This window comes from Poecilia reticulata, chromosome 12, assembly GCF_904066995.2.
Source record: "Poecilia reticulata chromosome 12, P_reticulata-male-v2, whole genome shotgun sequence".
NCBI classification, from domain to species: domain Eukaryota; kingdom Metazoa; phylum Chordata; class Actinopteri; order Cyprinodontiformes; family Poeciliidae; genus Poecilia; species Poecilia reticulata.
The window spans coordinates 11,860,367-11,874,841 of record NC_088841.1 but is presented as its reverse complement, the minus strand read 5'-3'; the positions used below and the strand labels follow the sequence as shown (position 1 = coordinate 11,874,841).

The following is a 14,475-nucleotide window of genomic DNA, read 5'->3' as shown; positions in this document are numbered from 1 at the left end:
TCACTGCGTCTGTTGAGCTACACAGCAAAGTTCAAACAGACAATGTCTGTGGAAAAACTTCAAAAGATCTGGCGCAGGTGAAATTCAACCAAGTTAATGTCTGAATAGCAACATAGTTCACATGAATGAATGAATCTCTTCGAAACACTAATGGGCCAGTTCACGTCATGTTTTTACCCTGCTCAGTTAACAGTGCTGTCTGCTCTTTGGCACACGTGAAAAACACAATTCTCCAAACCTAACCTTATGCTTGAAAAATACATGGTTTGCCCCCTGACAATGATGCCAATGTTTGGTAACAGTGAGCATGTTTGACAATGAGATGTAAATGAAATAAACAATGTGGAAAACACTGATTAATGTCTAGACTATTTCTATTTATTCATCTTAAATATTTATTCATTGTTCACATTCTTGTTCATACACCCGAGAACAACTTCGACATTCAGCAACAGTAGCCTAAAAACTGAAATCAGCACATACTGCATCTCGGGCCGTTTAGAGTTAAAAGGCTGGCAGCTCAGCAACTAAGACGAGGCTGAGAGGAGAAAACACAGACTAAAAGGTCACAGGAGTCAAGAACATTGTAAGCAGCTTAGCCTAATGCAGTGTCTTTTTCATGAAATCGGTCTAATGGCTGACTAAACACAGAGCAACACAATACGTGACAGGTTTCTGTGATCATCCTGGACCTCTAGTGAAATGAACTACTGTAAAGACTGCTACCAGGAGTGTGCTGCTAATGTAAACAAGATTAAGAGTCATGTAGATCTGAAAGACAAGGAAATAGCAAACAATAGGCATACATGTATAATTCAGTATCTAATGTTGCATGCAAAAATATCATTGACCCCAAAAAACACATGTACTGACTGACTAGCGGTGCAATCTACTGTGAAATTCATACGGATGAAGAATTTTCCAATAGTGTGTGTGCGCATCAATTTACTGACATTACCACACATCAGTCCTTTAGCCTTGTTGTAAAATATAACATGCCAAAGTTTATTATGAATCTGGCACCAGGAGAAAGCAGAAACTGGAAGGAAGGAACATAAGGTAGGAAAGGAAAAATAAAAATATTACATTTGGACATTAAAATATTTTTTTGATACTGGTCTGGAAATTGCAGAGATGAAATTCAAAACTTTTTGAGAGTGAGTAATATGCTAGGGAAAATTGATATTCAACTTCTAACAAACTCATGATGTAAGAGGAGCTCAGAAATGAGAGAAATCAATCAAACAGGAAATGATTGAACATTGATGAACACCTTTTCTGTTCTGGAAATTGTCTCCTTTATTTCATCTAGAATAATATGCTGAAGCAGACTTTTTAACCCAAACATACAGTAGTCTACACAAAGATGTTGAAAGCTACAACTTATTGTAACTTATTAACTCTAAGAGCCTTTTGAAAATACTTAGCCAGCAAACATATTCATGTTGACATCTTTTCCCCATTTATTATTATTTTTTTAAATTTAGATTGAAGACAAAGTCATCTTTTCTACAACTTTAGAGGGAAAGTTTGTTCTTGACCTCTTCTGGAAGCCTTGCAGCTCTATTAAAATCGCATTTTGAATAATGACATTTTCGCTCATGAGCGCTTCCATTTGAAAAGACTCAAAAGATCTCCGCGCGCCATCTGCAGCATTTCGAACCTATGACCTACAGTCAAGGTTTGATTTGAACAGAAAACATTATTGTTCTGATGACCTGTTTTGACTGTGGCTTTGGCGATAGCGCATTCAAAACAGGAACCTGGCAAGACTGCTGCAACAAACCGATGGGAAGCCGAGATTCCGTCCAATCTGGGTTATCCATCTGCAACAGAGCAGCATGTGGTAGCATTTTTTATTCCATCTTGTACGCCCTGCTTGAAAACTAGTCCTTATCTTATAAATAACTTAGCTTGCCGTGCGGCTTCCCCCTCCACCCCACAACATCACACACACAATCAGCCTTTCATAAGTAGCCAGGGGATTAGGATAATTGTAAATAACAGCATTCTGTTGTGCATAGACTGTGAATTAGGCTTGCAACACAGATGCAATAATGTATTGCATTGATTTCCACAAGCCTGTGAAGGTGTTTGAAGGCTTCATATGCTAGACATGAGGAGGCAGGGGGAAGGCAGGACAGCCAGCCATAATGAGGACTGATTGTATGTCTGGAGGCAGAGGTGGCTCTCCCTCCTCGACACCGCTGCCTAGCTAGACCTGCTCTCCTCTGTTCTGCAGTGGCAGGCCATAATTAGACAGAAAGCAAGCACACATATGGGAGACAACTGAGTAGGAGGAAGAGGAGGCAGAAGAAATGAAGACAGCGACCAAAATGGGAACGTACAAGACTAGGGGCTGAGGGGTGGGGGTGTGGGGGGGAACTGATGGAGACGGAACGAATGCGACAAGGAGGAGACAAAAGCAGCAGAGGAAGGCAAGAGTAGGAGTGAGGAATGCCTGGTGTGTTTGTTCTCCAGCTCAGCACCCAGCTTAATGAGATTAGTCTGGCAGGGGAAAAAATGCCACACTGGGGAATTCAGGTCACATGAAAATAGGCTAGCTAGACGTCTGCCTGGCCCTGCGTGCGTGTTTGTCAAGAGGATAAGATTAAGAGGTCCGTGGTCTACTTGAAACCCAGACAGGATTTAAATATGCTGGTTGCTCCTCCTTCTCCTCTCCAACTTTCCAATCTGTTTTTGCGCACTTGTCTTTACACTCCCCCCACCCCAAAAAAAAATGCATATCCTGGAAGGACCAGAGGACACCTGACGTCTCTTTCAGTTTCTCTTCGTCTCTTCCTCCTTTCCGTTATTTGTCCTTCCCTGACATTCCTCGGTTTCCAACTCAGCTGCAGAGTCAAGAGTAAAACAGCCCTTAGAAATGCGTCTCTTGTTGATCCGGTCCCGTTTTACTCGTTTCACTGAGTCCACAATTGCTACCAGGAAGGATGAGTCCATCCGCATGTATCTGCCCAACACCTCTCAGGGTAGTTTTGACCATTTGCGAAACATCTAATAATTGCAACGACAAGGTAACGGATGTGGTCAGCATCAGCGTTTGTTTTCTAAGCTGGCAGTACATGTTTGCCTGGGAATCCTTGTGCATGAGGACAGAGTGTTTACAGACAGACATGCAAATCCCTGTAAAGCAGGAGCTGGCATCATTAAACCAATAGCTTAGAGAATCCCTGGTTGGCCACACTCATTGCAAGCTGTTGCAGGGCAGATAAAGCAGACATATTAGGAAAGAACACTGACTAAGAGACACAAACAGAGATGGTGGGAAAAGAGACGCAGATGAGTCAAAATGTAACCCCGTTCCAAATTAACACCAAAAAGTGTTAATTTGGAAAGTTTGTTGTGAAGTAGGAGGCAGCTTAAAAGCAAAATCAAGTTTGAAGGCAAAAAATAAAAAATAAAAACAATGAGGAAAGAGGGAAAAAGAAAAAAAAAAAACCTGCCACATGGACAACCAGAGAGGGTCAGACTGACTGAGCGGCAGCTGGCTGCCCTGTTTGGAAGTTGTTGTTTTTTTTAAATGGGTCATTGTCTGACGTGCATTATGGTCTAGCAGCTACGTCATAATCGCACCATTTTGTGAAGCACTGTGCCCAGGTCAGCCTCTCATTACCCCCTAGTCTCACACACAATGCACAACACTTCTTTTGTTGCACAAACACTGAGAATGAGGCAAGCGGCGGCATCTGCAACAGCAGCAGCACACTGGACCGTTCTAGGTTTAGGATGTGTTCAGGACAGGCTCTGCGTCACTGTCTGAGGGGAAAAGTTTGAGCCCATTAACAGTGCGAGACCTCATTATCACTTTGTAGGTGTCATCTACTTGGTTAAGACTTGGGTGATGGAGGAAGAAAAAAAAAAAAAAACAGCAGTGGGGTTAAAGATGAGAGGGATGACACCGGCCGCTGCAGGAGAACTCTGGGAGAAAAGTGGGCAGTGCTAATTGATCAGACAGAAGCTGTGCTCTGTTTGCTGCGCCTCAGTCCTGAAAAAGACCAGGGCACAGCAGGGCTGCTCTAATTATCGTTTGGAAGGAGATAATCATTGGAACCTAACATGCTGTCTGCAGGCATGGCTCACCCACTGCTCAGGAATAGATGTAGAGAGCCAGACAAGAGACGGTAGGAGGAGGAGGGATGTATTTTTAATTAAAATAAGCAGGTGATGAGCAAAGTAGGTTAGCTCCGTTGCTCGCTGCCTTAATGAGAATTACAAAAACAAGACTTCTGAGATAGAAAGGAAAGGATATTTTGATTTTACTCGAGTTTGAATATCAGACTTTGACTATTTCATAAAAAGTCTTAACAGCAGCGGGAGAAGTGGCCTTCAAATGGCCAACAGTTAAAGTTGAGTACAAAAAAAGAGCGTTTTTATGTTCAGGATGATGTAAATGGTTCCATGGTTTAACACAACTAGATCAAATGAATGGTTTATTAACTGGATCTCTGCAGTTTGAAGTTATATCATTGAGTTAATTCAGCCGTCTAAAGCTGCTCTGATAGAGCAGAGATGCAATTAAAACCTGCAAAACCCTCAAGTCTTAACGAGCTTGACACCCACGGATTAGGTTTAGGGTGCTGGCAAAGAGGCCTTACAACCTCAAAAACTATACAACTCATCAATGAAGATAAATAACCAAGTAAGGAGAATGCAATTGCTGCGATCCGAAATTTAAATTGATGACTGAGAATGGTGTAAATAATTTTTGACATGCCATTTTTTAACACAACATAAATACTAATATATTTAGTTTTTAATACTCTAATGTGATTTATCAGAAGCAAGTTCCTTGGTTGAGGTTAAAGTAATCTGTATGCAAGTCTGTCATAGGTATGTATAATTTTGAACTGAAATGCAGGTAGAAATAATTTTTTTTTTCAAACCAAACAGAAACCAGGTACTCTTTGATAATTACTGTACGTAGCCTGTAGCTCTTTTACATTCTCTCTCTTCAAGGTATTTTCATTCAGAATGTCCAGAAGCTCTCTGTGTATGTACTAAAGACTCGGTGGTATGGTTAATTCATTGACTGATAGAAGGATGGACTCAATATTAAAAGGCAGTAAGAAATGTGACAGGGCAATGTAACATTCCTATTGCAATCAATCGGCTGTTTCTTCCAGCTAAACGGTTTATGATGGTTAATGCTGACCCTTTTCCTTGCACACTATGCATTAAACATTTTCCATAGCCTTGGAGAATGAGATAAAATCCATGTGGACTCTGGAAAGCGAGGCTATAAACTTCAATAGACTCAGACAGAGAAGAAAACATACCGTGGAGTCTCGCCTATTTCACAACTGAGTATTTCACAGATTTTTCTGTGGAACGCAACTCCTACTTATTTGCGGAAAATATGCCTTTTCGCAGAGCATATCTAAAATATTTGATAGAAAATGCCACTTGCGAGGCTGAAATACCTCAGTATAATGCAATTAAATAGGCTAATTTGCAAAACAGCTAAGCCAGGATCACAATTTATTTTCCTTGGTGCCAATTTGCTGAACACCCAAGAGTGGAGATAAGAAAGCCTCCAGATATGATCTTCTGCAGTAGTGCTAAAATAGTTTCCACCGTGAGTATTAATGCATACTGAGGTATATTGGGTATTTGAACTGTTAAAATATGCAGTGTTAAGTTTTTTTTTAAAGGGGAATATCAGTCATTTGTGGATTTTAGCTATTCATGATTGGTTGTCGTCCCTAACCCCAAATACTGGAGATCCACTGTACAAGAATCAAACTTGTGAGTTAGTCATGGAAAGTTTTTTTTTTTTCTTTTTTACATTAAAATTTTATTGATAGCGAAGTAGACATTTGTTTAGATGAGACAAGTACTCACTGTACCTTTTTATTTTATATACAAAAACAGTGCAAATAAAGCTGTTAAATGTTCATGACATGTAGGGGCATCAGGCTATGACTAAGTTACTGTACCAGTCAGTGACTTTACTGTTATAAGTATTTGAGTCAAATGCCCTTTTGTGGTAAATTACACACAAATTCTGACAAACAAATGTTGAAGGCTACTACAAATGCACAAACATGCCCTCTTTTGCGATGAAAACTACTCCTCCGTATCTTTGTCTGAATTACAAAGCTCACCATAACAATTTTGACTCAACTCTAAACTACAGCGGCTTTAATGCAAGTGAAAATGGCTTTTTGCAAAAAATAACTGCATATCCTCGTAGAAAAGTGGCAGAATCCTAAAAGCTCTGATAATAAACAGAAGGCATAATGTTTATTATCTGTTGATAAATCCTCTGGCTCTGCTGTTCCCCTTAAACAAGTGGACTGGTGCCACAAAGCTAATGCATGCGTCAACTCTGGCTATTAAAAAGAGATCACAGATTGTGACTCAACCAGGACACATAAACACATAGACTGGGTGGTCCATGGGGCTGCTGGCAGTGTGCGTCTGCGTGCGTGTGTGCGTCCGTACATGTGTGTGTGTGTGTGTGTGTGTGCGTGTGCGTGTGTGCTTGCAGGATCTTTCCCAGAAATGTGCAGCAGTAAACAGACTATGAGGCAGAGAAGTAAGACAACCATTATGACTGGCTGGGAGCATAAACAGAAACACAATGCAATTCAATCCAACACAGAGGGTACGTCTTTCTTTTAATGTTTGCTTGTATGTGCAAGCTCGTTCTGCGATTCAACCGGGGGGGGGGGGGCTGAGAGATCCTCTGCTTTGACCGAGACCCTCTATGATGTTCCCCGGGGGTCTCAAGAGGCCCTAAAAACCCTTCACTCTTTCTTCCCTGATGCTAACCAGATGCAGTGGCACCAACACATTCAGAGAGACAGGGGTGTGTTCAGTGTGGATATGTAAGAGACGGAGACCAAGACGTTTGGAGACGAGCAGAAAGTGTGCAGCTTTAAGCCAAAGCTTAGAGCGTTTCATGATGTTTTTTTTCATATCCTCCTCTCAGACTCCCTCGTAAAGAGAGCAATTACATGTCCAGGACAAGCCCACATTAAACAAACATTAGTTCTCTCGGCAGAGCCAGACTCGGCCAAATTACATTGTTTCCAGATGCCTGTCACAAAAACACATTTACACCCACCCTGAACCCTCCTCCAATCCCTTCCTCTCTGCGCCGCCTGCCAGCTTCTCCTGTTTCAATTGTTCTTTTCTCCTCACATTTTGACCTCCTTTATCTCTCTCTGTAGTTCCCTATACTTCCACACCTCTCAAGTTTAGGCGTGGCTTTGTGAACAACTCCAGAGGCGTCTGTTTTCAATTACGCCGTCACAACCACTAGCAGGAGATGAGAAGAGCCCTGGGATGGAGGAAACAAAGGAGCTGGTATAATGAGACAAGGGGAGCTTCCGTCATGTGTCGCATCTGCCAAACCAGTGATAAGCCTCATTCAGAGCTTGAGCTCATTACAACTGCTCATATAAGAAACATTATGCATGAAGTTTCACAGAAATCTTATATCAACAAGAAGAATATTCTTGTTGATATAAGAACAGTTACAAATGATGCCGTTTAAATTCATTTTTGTAACATTCCATGCATAAAAAGACGAACAAAAATAACCCTCTGCCTATTTTTCTTCAATCTTATTTCTTTGACATGATCAAAAATAGCTTTGCATTTGTTCTAGATCTCAGAAATAAGCATAAAAAAGTTTGTGAGCCAAGACACAAATGTCTCAAATTTGCATATCTTGTAGCCTTAAGGCAGACTGTCAATAATCGTCCCATATTCCTCAACAATGAAAATTATAAAACTTTGTAGGATCTTTATGATTTTACAAAAAGTTTCTGCTGTGGCAGAAAAAATATATAAATCTGGTTACTCTGCGTCAAACATCCAGTAACATCCGATATTCCTAATATGACATGAAACTTGGCTGTTAATGATTTCTTTCTTTCCTATTATTCCTTTCAGATCATCCTCTCATTAGGGAATGGGACTATGACGCAGTTAGTTTGCGCCTGACATGACTAATTACTTAACTGCATTGTTTTGCAATTAGGATTAAACTGGAATATACGCAATTGAATTTAAATCCATCTTTATGTTTGAACTGAAGTGACTGTACAACATATTTCACTAAAATCTGTTGATTTTGTAAAGTGCCCTGAGACAACATTTGTTTTGAATAACAGCTACACAAGCAAGATGAATATAACTGAGTGGAATTGAAATCCGTGGTCTTTTTAAAAAAATTTTTATATAATGAAGGCAAGCGTTTCCTGTAGAACTCACTGAAAGGCTAAAACAACTACGTCACAACTACAAAGCAGAATCATCTCACTAGTGAAACATTTAAATCATGATTATTATTTTATTTGTCACTTCTACGTTGCTTTTCTCTTTTCTGCTATGATGGACGTTAAAAGACGCCAACATTTAGATCAGTCACAAACACAATGCACACAGCGGCACTAAAGTTTCTGAAGAATGCTTAATTGCTTTGTTATTTGTAATAATGTTCCTTGTAAGATAAAATCAGAAGATACTTGTTTTTATTAAATCATTATTTTCACGAGAAAGGGCTGTGAATGCTGCAAAACACTTGAGATGACGAACAGCAATGGAAATTTTATTTTCCAAGGAACTCAGGCAACATGATTTTAAATAAAAAATGTGTTTTGTAATTTTAAAAAAAACGTCTCAGATATTGGAATGGTACCGTTTATGAACTAGCATCAGGGAGTTATGCACTGCTAAAAAGATTTTTACAGACAAACAGCATTTCAAAACATTTCCATTCATCATAATCACAAAGTTTGAGTCAAGTTGAAACCTTAGTTACAGCATTAATCATACACATTCGTCATGAGTCAACGAAAGAGCCAACCATTTCAAGGAGCTGCCATTGTTGTCAGGTGCCACACCTAAAAACCGCTCGAAGCCGACATCACAACAGGCTGAGTAATTTAAATTTTTAGGTTTTTACCAGGAAGAGAGCCTGAAGCCTAGCATGAGAAACTCTCCTGAGGTTGTACTCAGAAGTGCTTTCTTAATAAGCAATTACCATGAAAGGTAAGACATGGGTAACAAGTCAAGATTATGAAAACAAGAGAAAACAGAGTTCTTATTTCACAAGAGCCACCTGCTGCATCTTCTTGAACAGAATAGAGGTAATGTGAGAGAAAATGAAGTTAGCTGCAAATCGTTGCGTAAAAAGTGGCTTACAAAAGTAATCACAATTGGAAAGATTTTTCAGACAATAGTCACAATAGTGCAAGATTATAAAAAAAAAAGTAAAAGTACAGATAGTATGAGACTACAAGTATTTGAAGTCAGAGCCCCACAAATAAAAATACAGCTCTTACAAAAAACAAATAAAAAACATTTTTAATTATTGAATAAGCTACTTCCAGTTCTCCAATTTCATTACTAAGAAGCACTCCATAACTGCATGTACTTATTCTTTATATTAAATTCTGCTCACTGGAAACCAACAAAACCAGAAATTGTAGCAATCCCAACAATACTAGAATTAGTTTTTGGGGCAAGTAAACATCATCATGTAAAATTGATCATTGTCACAATAAATCAAAATCCTGATGATGATGAAAGAAAATTAACCACAGTAAAAGGTACAGTAAATATAGCGGGTGGTGTTTCTCTAGTGGTAGGTAGTACTGTTTAGGTATCTGAATTTTATCTTGCCGTGTTAGAATAGAGGAAGCTGGAAAAAATGCACTAAAAATAAAACAATTACTACACTTCTCACTTTCAATTTATGCAGTTCTTTGTGTTGGTATTTCACATAAATGTCTAATAAATTGCATCAAGGTTTATGGCTGTAACATTAAAAGTTCCAGGGTGCGACTGGTTTTACAAGACACTGTATGTTTCTGTTTTGTGTAAGTGCGTATCCGTGGTCTGAAGCCAAACAACACATGGTACTTTTCATCAGAAGATGTCAATATGCCTCTAGAGCTGGAGAGTAGACATGGGAACCAATGTCACATATAGTTGGTGTAGACTAAGCTGAAGGATAACAGCTGTATCAGAAAACTTGATCGACTCTTTTCTAGGTCTGTGACCCAGACTGGAAGTCAGACGCTTTTCAAGGAAAAGACAACTCTTGCAAAATTCCCAAGAAATATGCTGAAGATTTGCCACATGCCCTTGAGCAACACACTGAATTTTTGACAAATGCATCAGCACTGTTGTGCAGATGACCCTTCACTTTGACTTCTGGCTCCATATTCACAGAGTTGCCTCATCTCCCTAAACAGATATCTTTAGCACAGCAAGCCTCGGGTGTTTTCCCATCTCTAGCCGAAAACAGTGCTGAATATTGTTCGAATGTGACTAAAACTTCATTAAAAACAAGCCTTTAAGGAATGAGATGTCTCAACAATACTGGTAATTTAATTGCATTGCATCTGCTTGTGTGCTTCCACATGTGTGCTGACATGTTTTTGTACGGGGCCTCATCAGACAGACACTACAACAAGAAAAAAAACTTCAACATAAAACCAACATATCCATGTAGGCACACTACATTATCCTGAAGGAAGGCGTCTTTTATAATAGATGTAATCATATCTGTCAGCCATCAGAATTTCCTCATCTGTTGTGTGCAACATTGACGTAAATGCATCATGTACTCGCTTGTAGGTATTTTAGTAAAAATGCACCTAATTGGTAAGTAAAAGGTTGGAATAAAATGCAATGACAGGATTTGGTCAGTATAGCATATTGTGGGATGCTCTGAAGACCAAACCCGAGTTCTCAGACATGTCAATGAAACAGTCAAACTTGAGTAAATTCAAATTATTTCTTTTAACTCTAAATCATTTAATTAGAAAAGCGACTGCTATAATAAATGCGCTATTGTAGGCAACTTTTACATTTTAATTAGCCTGGATTTTAAGTGCTTTGCACAGTACTAAGAGGTGTGCAATTGGAAAACCAGGATTAAGCATCTGCTTAATTTTCCCCAACTTGGAACATGGGATTCTAACTTCTTGAAGTACAAATCTAACACATTATTACTTCACTACATCTTGCTAAAGAAAACACCCCTCATGTTCTTCTTCATATAAACATTCACATTCACTACTCTCTGAACACCATATCTAGTCGTCCTTACAGATTTTCCCAGTTAAATGCCTTCCTTGTTCCACTAATGTCTTATTAAAAAAATCCCAGCACCTCACATTAAAGGGTCACACATGTCTGTGTCAAATTCCTGTTTCTTATCCATGCAGACATAATTCAGCAGCTATTAATAAACTTTATTCCCCACTTAGAGAAAGTGTGAGTGCATATGTGTGCTTTACTCACGTAGTCTGGCAAGGCTGCATTGTCTCCTTGTCTGCCTCTTAGAGACTGTGTTGCCTGCTCCAGAACCTTGTTGTGCTTTTTGGAAAGCAAAGCAAATAAACTGATGGGAAAAACAGAGAGACAGAAAGAGAGACATAAGACTGAGAGCTCCAGCAACTGATGAATGGCACAACAAGTTAAGCACAAAGAAGCCAAGTAGCCAGCTGGAAAGTTTGCCATTTCTGAAACTAATAGATGATTAATGCTGAAATGGTAGTCTTCATTCTCCTTTGAAAGCCAGAAGCCAAATGATTATTGAGACATAACTGTTTTTATTTCTAAATTAAGCTTTTCAAAAGTAATGATTATTAATGAGTCTTCAAAGTAATCCAGACTTTCTGATGGGATGATTTAGATATTACAGGAATTGAAAATCTACAAATTATGAATATTTAACTAAGTCGTCCTCTAAAATTATTTCTAAAACTTTTTTGGTACAGATGAATGTTTCACTTTTAGTCTGATTTGTTTTTCTGTTTGTTTTTTTTTTGTTTGTTTGTTTGTGGGCGACTGGACCACAGTACACGTAAGGATAATGTATGACTACATGGGTGCAGACATGAAGCCAGTCGGATGGAGTGACTTTGGGTTTGAGTAACTCAACGGACAGATTTATGTTTGGGGGGGGAAAAGCTCCATGTTTTACTGTTTTTTCTCATTTCATCCATTTTTAACATTCAGGTTTGTAACATTTGTGGTCCCGGGGGGACAAACCTTTAATTTGCATTCCAAAAGTAAAATTTACTCTATTCCAAGAAATGCAAAGGGCTGAAGAAACACAAAGAGCGCTCTGATAAATCCCACTAAAGACCCACATGTTCATCTGTCAGCACAGGAAATATGCGCACGCAAAATACCACCGTGGTCTTGATCCAAGAAAATTGGCCGAATGAAGGAACTGGATCAATTATGTGGAGATCTCCCTCTCATCTCCAGATCTGCTGCTCAAGGCTCTATTAGAATCATATAAAGAGCTGTTGTTCTAAACTATCCGGTTTTTTTTTTTCTATTTTGAATGACAGACCACCAACCAAGCTCCACCTGGTGTGTTAACATACAATACTGCAGGATGATTAGTTGGTCTGTCCCCACTTCAACATAAACTGAAGCAGTGATGAAAAAAGACTTAAGACTTTTATATGTAACTTAAGCCTAAAATGTTTTTTTTTTGCAATGTAAAAAAAAACATAAGGAAAACTGGTACAAAATAGATTAAATCTTTTATTAGAGTGTATAAATAAATCCACTACATCTCAGTAAATTAAAATATGTGATCTATGAGGCTCATTTGTCAGCTTACCAGTATCTTTTAAAAATAACCTCTAAGCATGTTCTAAATATATTTTTAATTAAGCTGACATTTCTGAATTTAAAGTTGGACTGATTCTAATCTTAAATACTGTTTTCACCAGTTGTAAGCAGAAAATCATAATTAACAGAAATAAAGGCTGAAAAACATCTGTGTGTGTGTGTAATTAATTTAAATAATGTGTTTCACTTACAGAACTGAGTTGCTGAAATAAATCAACTTTTCAATAATATCCTAATTTATTGAGATGCACCCGGATTTTATGAGATGTTGGCGAAACGACAATATAATTAATATAATATAACTTGGCATTGTGTCAACATTTTTGCACTCCGATTCAGTTTTCTTACTTCATGAAGTCTGAACTGTTGCTAACCTACTTCACAGTGCTACATACTTGCACGTAGCCTGACGCCGGTCTGCATTTTTTTCCAGATACTTTTTGCACAAAACACACAGAAGATGCACTGCATTATTTTATTTTGCCTGACTCCCATCTCTAGCCAATGGTGACCTGATTTGAGTCTACAGATGCATAAGCTTACATAACAGCATTTCTGCAAGGGAGCAACAATGGGCATAAAATAATAAGGAAGGCAACATCAACAGCAGCATCTAAGATTGTCTCTGAGGTCAGACGTGGGGCAGAGTTCAGTGCACTCTGGCTGACATTTGGAAATTCCTGGCAGGAAATTCCCTTCATCTTGCAGCAGGCCAACCAGCTAAGCCCAACCCAAGCAATCACACTGATCATCATCATCATCAGACGTAGTCAGTTGCTCTGCATTAATGCTGGGTACAAGTGTACACACTGAGACAGTTTTCCTCTCGGTCTGAAACCACCAGAGTCACAGATAGGGAGAGGGACACAGGCAGCAAGATAAGAGGATCCTTGAATTTACGTGAATGTGCGCACGTCTTCAAGGAAGGAAACGTTCTTTCCCGTGTGCCTGGAGTGAACAAACAGCCATGAATGACCTAATGTCACTGAGTGCGTGTGTGTGTGTGTGTCTGTGCTTTGGTTTGGGCTTCGTCCTCTTCAGCCTTCTATTGAGGCCCTTTGTGCAGAGAACAATGTTATGCAACTTTAGGAAAACCAAGGCAGAGACTCGGTAGCCTTTGTCAGGTAACAAATTACATTTTAAGACATTAAATATGTAACTTTTAAAGAATAAATGTGCTTATGTTTGAATTGGCCTTTTGTGCCCATTCTAACAGTAATTTTTCAGAGATCTGACAGGACCTCTATGAAAGCCTCCTTCAGTCCTTCAAACATAATTATTGTCATTATGGATAAATAGCTCCATTTATTCCTTGACTTACCATAAAACCTTTTTTTCCAGAAGACATTTGGTTGTATTCTTATCAATAAAACTTTATTTCAGTGTTTTTTCCACAGCAATCAGTTACATGGGTAAACATCACAGGTAATTGGAGAAGAATCCGCTGCCCATAGCATCCAATCAGCACAATGAGGGGATTTTCCCAACAACTGCCACTACCTGTATTCTGGTACAGTTGGTAAACTAGGTGGTTAAAATGTCACCTAGTTTAGATATTTAAACATGTTTTATTCTCAAATATGGGCACAGTCCTATTAAAAAAAAAAAAAAAAAAAGGTTAACGTCAACATTAAATGTTTTCAAGTGGTTATATTGTTGTATAGTCTATCTATGCTTTGGCTTTGCATTCTTATGCATGTTTAATCATTGAAATAAATCCAACAAAATCTCCAGTCAGTTTTCCAAGTTACACTAGATTTTAAACATAAAATCACTTTTTAGAAATTGAACTACTGACCCAAAGTAAAAAAAAAAAAAAAAAAAGTCATATCGTTTTTT

At 38.7% G+C, this 14,475-nt stretch overlaps 1 protein-coding gene across 2 annotated transcripts in view; it reads right to left on the bottom strand.

Annotated features, from left to right (window-relative positions):
• The window catches only part of dym (dymeclin), a 50,530-nt gene that overhangs the window by 16,981 nt on the left and 19,074 nt on the right, over window positions 1-14,475 (bottom strand). For both annotated transcript variants that reach the window (XM_008424485.3, XM_008424486.3), the window contains exon 14: window positions 11,287-11,386. In XM_008424485.3, the coding sequence (XP_008422707.1) occupies window positions 11,287-11,386 (100 nt within the window). The remainder of the gene's footprint in view (window positions 1-11,286; window positions 11,387-14,475) is intronic.